At 44.8% G+C, this 17766-nt stretch overlaps 2 protein-coding genes across 5 annotated transcripts in view; one reads left to right on the top strand and one right to left on the bottom strand.

Moving 5' to 3' along the window:
* TGS1 (trimethylguanosine synthase 1) overlaps nucleotides 1-10183 on the bottom strand; it is a 35509-nt gene extending 25326 nt beyond the window's left edge. The window contains exons 1-4 of the mRNA XM_059043408.2: nucleotides 9881-10183; nucleotides 5351-5415; nucleotides 3426-3598; nucleotides 2266-3076 (exon numbers count right to left, since the gene is read on the bottom strand). Of these exons, the coding sequence (XP_058899391.1) occupies nucleotides 2266-3076; nucleotides 3426-3598; nucleotides 5351-5415; nucleotides 9881-9984 (1153 nt within the window). The 5' untranslated portion in view covers nucleotides 9985-10183. The remainder of the gene's footprint in view (nucleotides 1-2265; nucleotides 3077-3425; nucleotides 3599-5350; nucleotides 5416-9880) is intronic.
* Nucleotides 9781-17766, top strand: part of TMEM68 (transmembrane protein 68) — a 29781-nt gene continuing 21795 nt past the window's right edge. The window contains exons 1-3 of one of the 4 annotated variants that reach the window (XM_067017014.1): nucleotides 9781-10368; nucleotides 16396-16533; nucleotides 17134-17178. The gene's annotated coding sequence lies outside the window, so the exon portion shown is untranslated. Of the gene's footprint in view, nucleotides 10369-11152; nucleotides 11186-16395; nucleotides 16534-17133; nucleotides 17179-17766 lie in introns of those variants that run through there. The other 3 variants (XM_067017016.1, XM_059043396.2, XM_067017015.1) reach the window with 3 other exon arrangements.

Raw genomic sequence — 17766 nt, 5'->3', positions numbered from 1 at the left:
TTGCACAGGCAATCAAAGCATTCCGGGGCCTCTCCTGCAACGAACTGTATGCTAGACCACATCTATCCATCCCACGCATGCAGAGCGTGCAGCTCGGTCTATTCACGTCTAAAAGCGTCCATGACCTGACCACTTAAAGAGCGGACTACAGGGAGTGGTCTGGTGGTGAAGACTCGGTGCTTTCATGCCTTCACTGCCGTGGTCCGGGTCTGATCCCTGGTTGGGGAATTAAGATCCCGCAAGCACCGAGGTGCGGCCAAAAAAAAAAGTGAACTATAAAACTACTTTTTCCTCACAGCTGTCTAAACCTATACAAATTAATCCACAAAGTTACCTCTGGGATAGCTGTTAGCTGTCACATTTTGATGGGATTCTAATCTAAATGACTCTAAAAATGGCATGGTCACATTTGATTAAAAATAACTTTTCTTTATTGAGAAGCAAATACATCTAACTGCCTCTAATATAGCTCTTAAAGTAATAATGGAAGCACAGAAAGACAAACACCACCATTTAAAAAGGGTGTTCATAACCTGTGGTGGCTCCGCTGAGGCACGTGTCTGTGTTCTGCATTCCTGCGGACTGGAGCAAGGTGGCTGGGTGGGGCCAGAAGCGGAGAGGACTCTACCCTGGAGACAGCGGGAGCTCTCCTGTGCGAGGACAGGCTATTTCAGGAGACCCCAGACGCAAAGAGCAGAGCACATACGTATGGAGAGAGGCAGTGTATGCCTTACGTTTTGGTCTCAAGGAGGATCCCAAACAAATCAAAGCCTCGAGTTCTCACATGGATCCTGATGGTGGTCACACTGGAGCCAACTGCAGAAATGTCTAACTATATCCCTAACTAAGGGAACACGCAATAGGAACAGCCTGTACACGCAGCTTCGACAGCAGGCAACACGAAGGCAGAGACTGTGAGGTGCACTGTGTTTCACAAAGGAGGACAAGGAGGGGAGATCAGAAGGAGGAACGTGAAGCAGTCATTGACCCACATACATACTCCAAGGTCTCTGGTCAAAATAAGAACAGGACTTATCAAAAGACGAATATAAAATACTCACATTAAAAAAGGATGAAAATAACAGCAAAAGAGAAAGGAATGAGACCACCACACTGAAAAGTAAGCTCCATTGTAAGAGGACAGAGAAGCTCATTAGCAGCTCTCTAAGGGAAACGGTAGGATGAAGTAAGATTAGTGATCTGAGAGGAGCAAAGCAAACCTCTTGCTTTTATATATATGAATGAGGCCGAGAAGAAAGTTGCCATAAACCGGACTTTTCCAGCACCAAACATCAAGGATGCCAAGACAACAAGTCAGTGGGCTTCCGGAGCAGCTCAGGTTATAAAAATGTCCTCCTCGGGCTTCCCTGGTGGCGCAGCGGTTGAGAGTCCGCCTGCCGATGCAGGAGACACGGGTTCGTGCCCCGGTCCGGGAGGATCCCACGTGCCGCGGAGCGGCTGGGCCCGTGAGCCGTGGCCGCTGCGCCTGCGCGTCCGGAGCCTGTGCTCCGCAACGGGAGAGGCCGCAGCAGTGAGAGGCCCGCGTACCGCAAAAAAAAAAAAAATGTCCTCCTCTCCCACTCTCCTGCTGCACCAGTTGAGGGCCCCCCTCTCACAAAAGCCTTCTTATCTGCCTACTCGAGCTTCTCCTAGCACACCTCTCACTGTCTGTCTTTAGTCCTGACAGTGGCATCAGTCTGCTCAACAATTATTTCTTAATCACTCAGGCAGGAGTCAAGCAAGTTCCTTACCCTGGATATTTTATGGGAATCCCGAAATCAATCTGTTCAGTTACAAAATCATCTTATGCCCTGTTGAGACTCTCTAGAGAGCAAGTCTTCACTTGTCCCCAGTGAATTCCAGACACAACCCCCATTCAGATTTGCCTAACGGCAAAGGTATGCTCACAGCTACTCTTTAGCACGTCTCCTATAAACTCAGTTGCTCCAGAGAAACTTGGACACTCCAAGCTCACTCTAAAACTAGATTTCTTAATGGATTTCCAAGTTGTAATTCACTGGTCGCCAAGGTGCAAGAGGAACGAGTGATACTTTTGAGAAGCCTCTGCAAATATTCTTTTCATTTACATAAAAGGATAATAACTTGTGACATAAAAGTAAGATGGATTAGATCATTTCACTATCACACCATAAAATGTAGCTGGCATTATTTAAGGCCACCATAAAGGATCAGTGTCGGCTGCTTTGCTAAACAGACTAATTTTGTTAACCATTGCTCAGCAGGACAAAGCCCGGCCGATCTTACCCTGAGCCGGCTGGCCTGTGCTTCCGCTCCCAGACAGGCCGCTCTCCTTGCTTCCTCCGGTACACGACCCACTCTGGCCCGAAGCAGGGCACTCTCTTCTGCTGTCAACTCCGCTTACACACTGACGTCCGTCACAACTCACCGAGGGGTGTAATCGGCTCTGCTCTACTTCCTCTGAGTTCAGACTTACATTACTAAGTCCATCAAGAATTTCATTAGGATCTTTATCACCCGAACGAGAGCTTTCGCTGCCCCTCGATGAAGACGGAGGAGAAAGATCGTCTGCTTTCGCGCGATTTTCGTCTTTCTTGCCGTCAACTTCTGTTTGAGACCCGCAAGTATCTGTATCCCAGCTTCGTGAAGCATCGAAAGTCCAACCCTGAGCTTCCCAATACTGAAACCGTTCCAAATAATACCAGTACAGCTGGCTGTAATGCTGCTCCCATTCCTCCTTCGTATGAGGGGCGTTCCAGGGTTCTGAGCACGGCGCCTGGCCTGCGTGCTTTTCCTGCCAGCTCTGCCACAGCAGCTCCCCGCCGTACTCCTTCCAGTACTTCTCCCAGAGCCCCGTAATTTCCAGCTTTGGAGGTAATGTGTTTTCAGCAGGAAGATTCGCACCTCCAGTGTCTTGCTTGGTTCGAAGTTTATACCTTCTGGTGTCCTCGTTCTCCGAGGAGGATGGATCGTCTGAAGCCAAAATGTCATCTTCCTCATATTCTCGTCTCCAAGAATCTCTCTGAATTTCATCTAAGTACTTCTTTTGATGTTTTTTCTTTTTCTTTTTTATTTTGTTTCTAGTATTCATAGATACCTACAAAGGTCAATAACTCGAATATAAATTACATTTCAGAAACTATAAGAGGTAGAATCTAAATCTATTTTGACATTAAATTAAACAAAATACCCTCAACCCCCCAACCTGGGTTTCAGTTACACCAACAAGTGAATCTTACTGTCTACGTTTCCAAGAGGAGGAACGATCACACACGGGACGTATCACAACTTGCAGTTTTCGTTAACTTACAAATATGTATGTGCGTTTAAAAAGAGGTGAAGTGCCCTAATCCATGAATGCATTAGATTTGGGATAAAAAGACTCCACGTGATATTTTATGAAGAAAACTAAGAAACAGGAACAAGCAAAGTAAACTACTACTTACCTCAAAATTCTTATGTGCAGACACCCTACCAAACTGAAGTGGCAGTCCCATGCTTCTCATGAGTTCAGCCTCAGAATCAAGTTCACTTTCCTCTGGGCCTACGTCTTTGCTGTCACGTGACTCTGCAGTGCCCCGCGGACGACCACCTTCTTCCTCTTCTGTGGCTTGCTCTCCTACACACAGTACTGTTACTTTAGCTTAGTTTTAGAGAAAATTCAGACGCAGGTTTCATCATCCTCATCTTAAAGAGAAGGAACCTGAGGCCCAAAGTTATTATATGACTTGCACGAAGTAAAGGTGTGCCAATGTGAGTTTTTAAGGGGAAGAAAAATAAAAGGAAAAAAAAAAGGAACTGATGGGAATATGGACTTGTGAAAAAACAGCCAACTAAGAACCAAGAGACAAGCCCTAGCCTGGCTCTGCCGGCCGCCGTCTGCCCAGCTGCGCCCTCAGCTCCCCCCGCAGAGCACCTCCTCTCGCGGGGTGCAGGGCTGGGTGCGGGGCTGGGTGCGGGGCACAGCACAGAGGACGCACGAGGGAACACAGCAGGGCAGCCCCGGGGAAAATGCCTACGTTTCCACATCCCCGTCTGCAGCACTGCTGCGCTCGCTCAGTGGATTTAAAATGATGACTTGTGGAGTTATTTTAGGAGCTATTAATAAGGGAGATGAGAGGTAGGTCTTCAGGCCCTCCACCGGTACTCCAGTCACGACTGGATTTACACCCTGGGACTCTGTGGGGAAGTTCATTTAATGAAAACGTTCTGCTGCTAAAAGTCTGAAATCCACTGAACTGGAAGATCCTTCCAAGCTCTCTGATTCTACATCTTAGAGTAAACCTGCTTTATCGTAACAAAACAAGTTTTCCTTTATCCGAATGTGCTACCCAAAAGTAGATCATACCACTAATTGGCCAAATGCCATCCAAATGCTCTATTCTAAAATGGGAGACAAAACACTCTATATATCAGCATATACCCAACTAGGGCTGAGCTGCACTCCAGCTACATGACCTCAGGCAACAGAACACTGCAAAGATGGAGACTGAGAAAGAGACCTCAAGTGCACAAATCCCGCTAAAGGAAAGAGGGGGAAAGGCACCTATCTAAATAATGAAGGCAGTTCCTCTTGCCACTCCACTGAATGAACTTGTGCAAGCTCAGCAGACACCAAACAGGGAACACGCATCAGCTCACTTCGTGCCCCCACATGGTGTGCGTGTTTTCTTATGTTAGGCGGGACCCTAGGGTCGAGAGAAATCTTCGTACAATGTAACACTGAAATGCAACCAAACGTTCCATCCAGCGTGTAGCTGAAGATGCAGTGATTTGCACCATCACTGTGAGAGGTGGGGGTTTTCGAGGGTAACGTGACACGCTACTTGTGCTCACTTTAGCCTACACCTTGGGCCGCGGTTTGCCCCGTGTCCGGAGCAACATAAAAGATCTGTGTGGAAAGGACAAATGGGGCCCGGAGAGGGAAGTCTGACAGAGACCAAGATGGTTTTCAGGTAACTAGGTGAGGCTCAAAGCGTAGAACAAATTCTAGTTGTTATTTGGGAAAGTTAATCCAGATTGTGGCCTCTTTACTTCAGCCAAAAGGCTGTGGCTGTTGACTTGGAGCTTATCCTGAATGGTTTACGTATAAACCTGTTGAAGTATTTAAGCGAGGAGGCCGTTGGCGCGGGGTGGCTCTGATACTTCGGTGGCCTCCCCGAACAAGCCAAGCCAGGGCCAGGGCACTCCGACCTGAGGAAACGGGGCTTAACCGCCACACACGAGCGGCCCTGAAAGCTTTCCCAAGTCAGGCGGCCGCGCAAACTACGGCCAGGCAAGTAATTTCCTTGCTTTGCTTCCGCCTCTCCTCTGTACAGTACCACGGTGAGCTCTAGCAAAAAGAGGGCTATGCGGCTTCATACTGTATTACCTGCACTGCTGCCATTGTCTTTAACGTAGTAGCCTTTTAATCCCAAACTGCACAATTTCCGATCTCTGTGAAGCAAATTAAACAGTCAATATTGAAAAAAGTTCAACCATAAATTTAGTGAAAATACAAGCTTAAGGCAGCACAGATTAATAAAAAGGTTAAAAAACAGAAAAGCTATCTGCTAATACATTCTTCTTATCTGTAATACAGAGGTAATAATACATACCTCATAGGGCTCTAATAAGGACTGACTGCACACGTAAAGCATTTGGTATATGTCACATGCAAAGCACGCTATAATGATAACTACTAATTTATTAAAATTGAGTGGCAATTCTGGATACTGGGGAAAGAACGTGATCCTCCTTGTGATATACAAACACTGAAAGAGTCTTTAAATTTGCAGTAGAAAGTGAGCATAAACGTGAAAAGATTTATCTTACACCTTTATAAACCCACACGCAGACCCTAGTCCATTTGCAAATAGGCCAAATTATCCACTGCCTAGTAGCTAAGATATTCATGGTCTGAGCTAAAGTTGTTTTGGGGACTAACATAAAATTAAGTTCTTATTTTATCAAACTGAAACGTAAATCGAAATAAAACAATTCAGTCTCAGAGTTTTAAAAAGTGAAGAGTTGAACTTTTCTTGACATATCTACTTCTAAATTTTTTCTCTACTAAGATAGGAATTTCATAAGCAAAATAAACCTAAAAGAACACTTAAAATAAAGGGAAGGGGGGGAATTTTGCTATTATCTTCCTACCAGTAAATTAAGCTATAATAAACTCCGCCGTAACTGCCATAACAAGGGCATCTGCAAGTAACAGCTAATACACCACTTTTCTAATGGGGGCAACAACAAAGCCAACAAAACAAAATTCTTGTGTACTTGATGTATTTCACATCCCCATTCATTTATCTTTTGACACTTTATAAAACGTACCGTAGCTGGTGACTTAGAGCAGGACAGTGAACGGGGGAGGGGATGAAGTGCAGATGTGCTCTGGCAGCATGCCCGTGGACCCCCGCAGCTTGAGGCCTGGGGGCGGGGGCAGCCACAGAAGGCATCGACGTTGTGCCTGCCAGTACCCAAGGGTACGGGGCATGGAGGTGTCAGACGGAGAAGAGGGCCGATATGGTTGCAAGCCCGATTACACCGAGCAAATAGGTAAATGCACTGAGGATAACGACAGCCCAGATTCTCCAACATACACATTTGTGTATGTAGGTAAAATGCGCTGTAGCCTGCCTAACTGTGTCTGCCCAGGGTGGAGAAGCACTGAACACCCAGCAGCAATGAGCACAACGGGTGCCCAAGTCTTAGTTTCTAAACACTGCTCTCCTCTAAAAGGAACAGGGCACATTGGAAGAAGGGCGCTTCCATGTTGGAGCATAGACTGTAAAATTATATTATTGTGCCGGAGGGTTAGGAAGACCTCAAAGAACGCCAGGAACCCATCAAAAGGATACAGGAGCCAGTTCAAGGGGCTCCCACCAGCCATCTGAGATGAAAGGAACACCAAAATAAATGATGATAGTAACAATATATCCATTAATAAATTAACAGTCCAGAGTCCATGTTAATAGAAATAAGGGAGTGAACAAACAACGGGGAGAGAAGGGAAAGTGCTCCACAGAGAACGCTAACTAACAAATGTAGGCGTGATGGACACGCTGAACCGCTCTTTGGGAACCTCAGAGGTAGCTGGCTCAGACAGGAACCGGGCTACTCTTCGTTGCGGTGCACGGGCTTCTCATTGCGGTGGCTTCTCTTGTTGCAGAGCACAGGCTCTAGGTGTGCGCGGGCTTCAGTAGTTGCGGCACGTGGGCTCAGTAGTTGTGGCTCACGGGCTCAGCTGCTCCACAGCATGTGGGATCTTCCCGGACCAGGGCTCAAACCCGTGTCCCCTGCATTGGCAGGTGGATTCTTAACCATTGCGCCACCAGGGAAGTCCTGTAATGGTTATTTATAACAGCCCTATAACACTGTAATTATATGTCCACTTCATATAGTGTATAGAAAATTAAGTGTGTAGATGAGACAGAATTATTACTCCAATTATTGAACTCATAAGACAGTATGTTAATGTCCTCAGAAAATAAAAATTAGTTACAATATTATGTTCTATTTACTGCCTTTGAGGGGAGGTATGAAAATAATCTTCTCTTAATTACTAAGCAGTTATCTGTCACCTATGCTAAAGCTCACTTTCTGTCTTCTGCTACATTGGACTGACCTTTCACTTTAATAATCAAGTTGAAGTTGGCCAACAATCACATGTATTGTTCTTAGAGTTTGGAAACAGACTTTTTCCCCATCTAGAAAATCAAGGTTATACTCATGAGCCTCTGAGCTTCCAGCATGTCTCCCACCCCCAAGGACTTTTCAATGACTATTGGCGACAATTCTAAGACTGTATCTCCAAGATCTTTTTGTTCTAAAGGTTTATAATTTGAGCATTAACTGATCTAAAGGAAAAGACCAAGTCATTCTTTTCTCTTTACCTATTTTGAACTCAGAAGGTAGTTTAAAAAAGTGAAGTAGAGCTTCCAAGTTTTAAGAAAGGTATGAAATTATCTGTAATGAAAAGAACGCACATTTCAGCTCAGAAAGACTAAATGCAACGTAACTGGTAATTTATATGGTAATTGAATTATTTTTGTTGTTGTTGTTTTTGGCTGTGCGATCTTAGTTCCCCGGCCAGGGATTGAACCCAGTGCCGGCAGTGAAAGTACTGAGACCTAACCACTGGACTGTCAGGGAACTCCCAATTGTGTTTTAAATAAAGTGGCTTTAATTGAAATCCAGTTGCATATTGTTTTCTACAGGTAAGGTATTTTTCTCAACTTTTTGTAACTTACATTCCCTCCCCTTCTTTTCTTTCTTGGGAAGGAGACTTCATGAAGACGGCACCAAGACTCAAATGGGCTGCAGGCTAAGAACTAAGGATGTGCCTTGGCTGGTATGTAGATAAGGTTCATGCTAGGCCCGCACAGCACATCGCTGCTACTAGAGGCATCTTCAGAGATGCAAATCTGAACCTGTCCTCTACAAAGTCCTGCATGTCTAGACCCTGCATATCTCACCAACCCTATCTTCTATTTTTCTTTCCCAGTCATTTTGTTTCCCTTTCACAGGCTTTCTTTCGTTCCCTCGAGGCTTTTTAAGGAGTTCTGCCTTGCTGGGAATGCGTCCGCCCACTCGAACATATCCCGGTTTATTTCTACTCACCTTTTGGACCACTTTTCAAACGCTACGTTCTCGAAGAAATCTCTGAGATCCATGGCAAAAGGTTGGATTTTTGCTATAAGAGCACCTGGCACTTCTCTCCCATCTTGTACTTACAACTATAATTAACCAAATAATTACGTACCTGCTGTCTTAATATTGATCACCTTTGCTACAGAGTAAACTCTAAGGATGTAGGGATGGGCTGTGCCTGATACCCCAGTGCTAACCAGTACCTACCACGACGGAGCACAAAGAGAATTCGCTGAATGAACACACGCCTGCATGAATACAGAGACGACAGTATGTTGCTTTTTTTTTTTTTGGCCGAGCCCTGTGTCTTGCGAGATCTTAGTTCCCTGACCGGGGATCGAACCCCCTGCAGTGGAAGCGCAGAGTCCTAACTCCTGGACGGCCAGGGAAGTGCCCAGACGACAATTTTTTTTCATTAAATTTAATACAGACCTTAATTTTTTTTCCGGATTAATTTGCCGATTACTCCATAAAAACACATGGCGAATAGTAAGAATTCCTTCCAACTTAAATTCTGTCTTAATTCTATAATTCTAAATAAACTATATTAAAAGTACCACATAAAATTCACTTCCACAGGTTGGATCTAACAATAAGCCAGTGAGAGGATTAGGGTAGATATACCTGTTTCAGAGATTTTTTAAAAAAAGGATTAAGTGGCGGAACTCACACACCTAGTATATATATATATATATATATATATTTTTGTTGTTGTTGTTAATTCCTAAAATCCAATTCTTGAGTCAGTGCTTTCCTACCCACTGTCTGCCACGCGGGGCAATTTGTGGCCGAAACAAGTATTTTCCAAAAATAAGCACGGCTCAAAACTGATGTGATTATAGTTAAATCTTTTCTCCCAAGTAATGATAAGTTCTACTTATGTGCATTTGCGCTTTAATAAACCTTAAGGTTTAAAAAAAAGATGTTAACCAGAAACGTTACTCATCTTCAAACCTCCACCCTGTGCTATCAGATCCCAGATCGCTTTCATTTCACTTCCCCGCAGCTTGTGACCGTCCCCTCAGTCGACGAGTGTAAAATGACAAACACGGGCCACCACATTCTCTCCTAACAGCCCGCAGAGCAGACTTAATCCATCACTTCAGGGCCGTGGGCGATCACGCCGTAAAGCCCGAGGACGGTGCTTCCTTTCTCTCAGGCACCACTGTACCCGACGGTCGGGCACTCTGGCCCCGGTCCCGGGGATCCATCGCCACCCCAACCCCTACAGGTCGGGAAACCAAGAGGCCCGCGTGCGACTTACTCCACAAACGCCCTGGAGCAGAGGCAGAGGATGCAGGAGCCCTCCCGCAGGTCTTCAAGGAAGAGACACATCTCCGCCACGGAGCTCCACTTCTCGCAGTACATCGTAGCGCCTCAGAGGAGGCGGCCACGCGGCAAACGGCGCGGGAAGGCCCCACGGCTGCTGTTCGGCTGCTGGGGACCAAGGGCAGGACTGGAGGCGCGCCCGGCTGCCGGGGAGGGACGGGCCCAGGAGCGTTCCAGCCCAGAGCACGGGAGAAGCCGCAACGGAAGTGGTTCCGGGAGTGGGGACACAGGAAGGGACGGGGCGACGGGCGGTGTCACACTCAACGCTGCTCGGGCTGCAGCCGGCGCTTGGCTTTTTCCTTCCGGGTCTCTCGGGGAGAACGGCTGTTCGAGTGCCTCTGCTTCCCCGGGTGAGCCACCGAGGAGCTCCCGCCGCTGCTGCGGGGTGAGGGCGAGCCGAGCCCTCTCTGCTTGCTGCCTGAGGTGCGTCGTCCCCGCCTGGGCCTCCCCGCGCTCCTCGGCGCCCTGCCAGCCTCGGGGGCCGGGGCGCCGCGGTCGCGCTTCTCGTCTCGCTGGGGCCGCGCGGAGTCCCCGGCCTCCCGCCGGACTCGGGCTTGGGCTGGGGCCCCAGAGTGGCCGGGAGGGAAGGCCCTGCCTGGGTCACAACGAGCCCATTCACCTCGGCCCGCATCTCCCCTCGCGCCCCAAACGCTGCAGTTCGGCGGGTGCGGGCTCCACTTGGGTCGGGGCGAGATGCTTTCCCCCGTGCCTGCAGGTCCCTGGGCTTCCCGGGGCCGCTCTGATAGGGAGGCGAATGGAGCCCACGGTGTGAAGCCGAAGGTGGTCGTGGGGAGGGTGTCGCGTCCACACACGTCAGTCCCGGAGGGAGTCCTGGTCGATGCCCCTTTATACCACCTGTGTGGCCCGGGCGGGCCACGGAACCCTCCTGGGCCTCGCTGTGAGCATCTGTAAATAGGGATGGTTCGTAGGACCTGCTTCCTCGGACTGCTGGAAGGACCGAAGTGGGTATCAAACCTCTCACCTGTGCTGGTAATAGTCCGGGTGGGTGCATACTCTGGAGCCGCCTGGCCCTGTTTCGGTCTCCGGAGTCTGCAGCCTGTGAAACAGGGCTCAGCCCTCCAGCTGCTGATTATATACGAAAGATACATGTGCACAAACCAGGATGTCGAAAACTGGAGCAGCGCTGCTGGATTTGAAAAAAGCAATCAGTGTTTGGTGCGTGGCATTGGTTGAGATCGCCCAGGCAGTTTCTCCTCTTGAAGCACGTTCAGACTTGAAGGTTGTCGGAGCACTTAGGACTTGGCTTGTGCGATGGATGCCGAAGTTGGTTTGGTATTCCTTTAGAATATGTAAGAGCTAAGATAAAATCCAGACGTTTAGAATGGCCCCTAATATTTTGGCCGCAGTTACTGGTGAGTGGAAGTAGAAGGTTCGTGTTCAAATGAAATGTTTATGCCCGCATCCTTCCTGCTGCCTTGCTCATGTTCGTGACTCAAAAAGATAAGACGGCTGCGCAGTTACACCAGTACGGTTGTGTTAACGTTTGTGGGATGAGGATAGTTAAGAAAATAAGGGTGGAACAATAATTATGAAACAGAGTGGAAGATTTTAGCTAGGAGAACAGAGTGGAAGATTTTAGCTAGGAGAACAGAGTGGAAGATTTTAGCTAGGAGTCGAAGGACATTCTAGGATTGAAAAAACAACAACAACAAAAACCACCTTGAAAGGTAATTCATCTCAGAACCTAGAGTTCGAAGCTTGAAATCCAAAAGATATTGCTTTAGAGATAAAATGTTTGAGTTTGCCAGATATCTAAACTGAAATATTAAACTTCAGTTTTATTGATGGTTTGAAGTAGAGTGTACTCACTAAAACGGAGTACAAAAGCCCTGTTGAACCATTATTAAATCTGCTAAAAGGAAAAGGGAAATTTCATTTGGGTTTCAGTATTTCTTGTGATTGGCATTTTCAGCACATCCTCGATGTGGCTCACGTACTAAAAGTAAGAAATGAATCTGCTACCATACATGGTGCTAAAAGTACCAGTAATGGTTAAAAAAAAAAAAACGAATAGATTTATTTCCTTAAGTTTTTGTACAAAACAAAACAAAACAAAACAATCCTGTTTTATTAGTTTTTGAAATATTCTGATTTTAAACATCTATAAAGTTAATTATTGTAAATGTTCTTGCCATCAATATCAACATGCTGATATTTCAGCTTGTCAACTTTTTCTTACAAGTTACGTGAATTCCAGATGGGAAAATGTGTGATGCATAGGACTGTTTCACTGGAGATTTTTTGGGGGGAGGGGTTAGGAAATAACCTAGAATTTTGGTAACTAAAATATTATATCTCCCCCGAAACATCTTTTAACAATTATAGTTTTTATTGGATTAAAATAAAGTGGTAGGGAGTCGCGTACAGCCTATGGTAAATTGGAGGGGAAGAAGAACCAGGCAGAAGTAGAGGGAAGATAGAAATTGCAAGCTTATTATTTTCAGCCTTTCTGTTAGAGAGAGAGAGACTTGAAGTCTAATGAAAATCAGAGTAGGAAGTAGGAGAACTGAGTTTTAATTTTGGCTCTTGGTTTTTCACTGAATTAATTTAGTAACTGGGTAAGTCAACTTGGCTTTCTATTTTTAACTTTTCCACAAAATTAAGAGGTTGTATTCATTGAGTTCTAAGGCCATTTTCCCATTTTATCCTAAGTAAGTACTTTATCAATTCAAAAGCTTGTTATTTAAATTCCTTTGATAGTTCGCTAGTGACAAATTTTAGGACACTGTCTTGGTCCCCATTTTTGTCAGAAATCTGGATGCACAGAGTTTGCATCCGTCTGTATTTAGTTAGCCAGCATTGGTTAGGTGCCTAGTAGGTGCTATAAGCGTATGATTCTAAGAGCTTTTACATAGGTTTTCTCATAACCATCTCTTTAGTGACATGTCCCCTGTGTCTGGAATAGTGCCGAGCACAAACTACATACTTGTTTGATAAATATTTATTGAGTAAATGAATGAAAATCCGAGTGATGTAAGTCTTTTGTGGGGCATCCTCTTCCTTATACACTGTATTCTATCCCCTCTGGCCTAGGCCTCCACAGTGATCTCTCTGGCATCATCCATTTCTCGTTCTCCCATTTACACATCATCATTGGTATTAAAAACTGCTGTATTTTTGTTCATCGTAAGACAACAGACTTGATCCACATTCCCTTCTGGATACACACCCGTTTTTCTGTTCCTTTCTGCAACAGTAATCCTCTGAAGAGTCGCCCATATTTGCTATTTCCAATTCATTCCCTCCCATTCTTTCTTGAACTTTCTCCACCTGACTTTTATCCCCACTCTTTCAAAACCATTCTTATCAGGGCTTGTCAGTGCCTCTGTGTTGTAAAATCCAAGGATCAATGATCTTTATCTTACTAGACCCCCCTCCCCCAGCGTCATATGAAACAGCTGAGGGCTCCTTTCCTGAAACACTTCCTTACTTTGACATCCAAGATGCCACGCCTGGAAGGAGAATGCTGGTTCCTCGGTGGCTTCCCAGCTTCTAAAATGTTGAATGCCCCAAGGCTCAGTCTTGGAAACTTTTTAATTTTATATTCACTCCCTAAAGGGATCTTCTTTGGTTTTACGGTTTTCAGTACTGGTCTATATGTCACCGAATCCCAGGTATATTTCTTTAGCCCTGACCTTCCTGCTAAACTCTGCTTGTGTCCAGCTGCCTACTGAACATCTCCACTTGGATGTCCAGTAGAATCTTAACGGGTTCAGTCCTGAATTCCTGATGGCCAGGAATTCCTGGGGTGTCCAAACCTGTTCTTCTGGCAAGTCCATCCTCTTACAAGCAAGCCAATGGTGATGATGATGATAGTAACACTTGTTTAGTGCCTTTATGGTGGAAGGCACTCTTCTGAGCTTTTTTTACGACAGTCTCGTTAGGTGGGTAACTGTTGTTATTCTCATTTTATAGATGGAGAAACTGATGTTACATAACTTGTCTGGGTCACACAGTAAGTGGCAGAGCCTCCCAGGATACAAACCCACGTTGCCTGGACACCGTGAGGCCGTATCGGACTTCTCCTCTCGCTCACGTTCTACATGCGTTCACCAGCATATCGTGTTGGCTTTATCCTCAGAATATACCCAGAAGCTGATCATGTCTTAGGGCCCTCACGCTGGCACAGCTGTCCTAGCTACTTCATCGCTCATTTCAGTGACTGCATTAACTTCCTGTTTGCTCTGTGTGCAAGGTATTCTCAACACAGCAGTCATTGAGAACCCACCCTTCTGGTGCCTTTTCCACCTCACTTAGGTGAAAGCTGGCCCCCAAAGTTCTGCAGTGCTTCCCCACTTCTGACAGCCCCGCCCCCGCCCCTGCCCCATCCCTCTTCCTCTGTCTGACTGCTTGGCTGACCACTCCAAGTGCACATCCTTTGTACTCACCGTTCTTTCAGCTGGAATTCTCTTCCAATTGCCCGCACGGTTTGCTTCCTTACGTCCTCAGGTCTTTGCTCAAACACTCTTTTAGAGGAGCCTTCCCAGACCACGCTGTATAACCTAGCAGCCTTCTCCTCCTTACCCCCTTGCCTGCGGGATGCTGTCTCCATGGCAACCCCATCATCTAATGTAGTATATCTCAGTTCTCCTGTTACCCCAGTTTATAGATCTTAGCAAACCCAGGCCCAGGTGGGTTACTCTCCCTGCTCCATCGATATTGGATAAGCAGAGTCAGTCACAGGGCGTGACCTGAGTGGTGAAAGGCTATGGAACCAGGTCCGAGGAGTGGATGAAAGGATTAACAAGGATTCTGACTAGAAAAGAGGATTTTGTAGCTTGGTGATAGCTGTCCTAAAACTTAAGAGGTTGTCTAATGGAAGAGGTTCAATGGTACAGAACTAGGTCCATGGGGAAAATTCCAGTGAAGTAAGTGTAAGGAAGATCTTTTTAGCATTTCGATGAACCGTTTTGATGGTGGAAAGGGCACCTTTTGAGTTTTCTGTTCTGGAGGGTTTTAAATCAAAACCTGGGTCGGTCATTTTTGGAGGAGGTCCTTGCGTGCAGCACTTGGTCGCTGTTGGTAGACGGCTGGATCTTGTGAGGGGTCCTCATAGCCTCTGTCCACGGGTGTCTGCCTTTGCACCGTCCCACTCCCCGCTACGGTGTATGTTAGGTGTGTGTAATAAATCAGAACGTAACTATGGACAAGAGGTAGAGTTCTTTTACCGATTTGAGTGGGGCGAGGTACTAAAGAAGGTTTTAAAATCACAAGACTTTACAATCCTATTAAAAACTGGAAATTCAACTAGATTTTTTTGATGTGGACCATTTTTAAAGTCTTTATTGAATTTGTAACAATATTGCTTCTGTTTTATGTTTTGGTTTTTTGGCTGCGAGGCATGTGGGATCTTAGCTCCCTGACCAGGGATCGAACCTGCACCCCCTGCTTTGGAAGGCAAAGTCTCAACCACTGGACCGCCAGGGAAGTCCTGAGACTAGATTATTGGGACAGTTGTATTAAGCAGTAAGGGTCAGAGCACCAAAATGATTGGTTTTCAGGCCTGGGAAAAGCTTCTTTTAATGTATTTGAGAGGCTAGCATGAATTTTAATGTATTAATACTTGAAAGCTCTTTCTACCGAGATGTAATTCATCATAATATTCACCCTGTAAAAATGTGCAACTCAGTGGTTTTTAGTATATTCACAAGGTCGTACAACCATCACTACCGTCCAATTCCGGAACATTTTCATTGTCCCCCAAAGACACCCCTGTTTCCATTGTGAGTCACTTCTCATTGTCCCCTTCCCCAGCCTCTGGCAGCCACTAACCTTTCTGTCTGTGTGGATTAGCCTGTCCTGGATGTTTCATGTAAATGGAATCATACAAGGTGTGGCCTGCAGTATCTGACTTTTTTTTACTTAGTATAATGTTTTCCGGGTTCACGCATATTGTGGTATCAACTAGTACTTCATTTCTTTTTGTGCCTGAATAATACTCTGTTTTCTGGGTATAGCATATTGTTACCCATCAGTGGATGGGCATTTGGCTTGTCCCTTTTTTGGCTATTATGAGTAATGCTGCTGTCAACACTTGTATGCAGATACTTGTGTGAATATATGTTTTCGGTTCTCTTGGGTGGATACCTAGGACTAGACTTACTGGGTCAAATGGTAACTCTATGTTTAGCTTTTTGAGGACTGCCAAACTGATTTTCCCACCGGCAATGTATGAAGGTTCTAATTTCTCCATATTATCAACAACACTTGTTATTTTCCTTTTTTTTTTTTTTTTGAATATAGCCATCCTAGTGAGGAAAGCTCTCATTTTAAAAAGTAGTAAGTTTTGCTATGTTGCACTCTAAATGATCGAACACTGGTAAATATTAGTGGTTTGCCTCTTTAGATGGATTGATTAAAATGTGATGTAAATAAAACACAGGTTGTGGGCTTAATGTGTGCTGTGTCCACCTTCTGTTACCGTAACAGGCCCAGATTCCTCCCAGATAAATGCTATTGGTTACAAGGAAACTGGACTAAATCCTCTAACCCTGGAAGAACAAGTCAATTCTGTGCCCTGCTAATACGCCAGTTATTAGCAAGATAATCTTGGCTTCAAGACAACATGTAATTGCTCTTATATATGTGTCTCTCCCTCTCCCTCCATCCCTTTCTTTCATTTTTTCACTTCCTGCCTCATCCTCAAAGGACTTGAGATGATTTTCATTAAGTTTATATGGTATGGAATAAGGATAAAATATCTCTAAGGGTAGAATCGGAAGCAGAGAAAATAGGAATGGAAGAAGGAAGTCTTATGTAGGAGAACGTGATCATGAGGGCTAATATAATTGCATCATCGAATCTCATGTTTGACCATCAGCTTATTATCTGGCAATTACTAAAAAGAGACAGAGTCTGTTACACATCTCCACTTCATACTTTTTCTCTGAAGAAGCAAAGTTTCTATAGCTGTGAATTTAAAAAATGTCTTAGGTGGAGCTTTATAGTGTGGAACTAAAACAGTGTATAGAGGTGTCCTCACTAAAAGCATTGGTAGTGTGAGTATAATTTTTAATTGTGATGCACTAGTACAGGGCTGTAAGCATAACTGTCACACGATGGTGAATGTGTCTTGCCATTTATTTTATGGAAATTCTATCTCTGGGTATTAATGATTATCTTTTTAAAAATCATATTTTTCTTCCTTTTATACACTGTGTTTTTCAGAATACAGACATTGAAGCTTGGGACAAGATATTTATCTAATTTCTGGTAAGTTAAGTGAATGGTTTAGAGAATGACATAGAATAATTGTATGCTGTATTTTTTCAGTCATTTAAGATACAAGAGAAATTTTAGTGACCATAAGATAAAAATGACACTGACAAATTTGTATTATTGTATAATGTCAGAGGAACAGAGAGCTTTTCTATAAACTTGCTTGTAAAAGGTAATATCTAAAGCCGTATGTCATCATTTCCTAAGAATTGGGTTACTTTTATTGAATCAGATATTGATGTTTTCTTCTATGAAGAATAGTTATCTCAACATAACCTAGTTTAAGATACAAACGTTCAGTATGATCCACTTAAGATATAAGTCAAATCATTAAGATCAATCTGAAATTTCATTCATCAGCTTTATTTTCCTCTTGTAATTGTGGCTTCTGAGTTATTTCAGAAGCGGAACCCAACACGCTTCACAAATGAAACCCATTTTCACATTTAAATCTGCAGCAAAGTTAACTTGTTCACCACCTGCTCATTTTCGGTATTAAGAAATGACTACACAGTATTGGAGTAGGCGAAAACATTTAACATGTCAGCTGTGAAGAGAATAACTTTGAATTATTTTTCCCTT

This window comes from Kogia breviceps, chromosome 17 (assembly GCF_026419965.1).
Source record: "Kogia breviceps isolate mKogBre1 chromosome 17, mKogBre1 haplotype 1, whole genome shotgun sequence".
In the NCBI taxonomy this organism is placed as follows: Eukaryota; Metazoa; Chordata; class Mammalia; order Artiodactyla; family Physeteridae; genus Kogia; species Kogia breviceps.
Note: the sequence above shows the minus strand (reverse complement) of the source record. Positions and strands in the feature narration are given on the sequence as shown.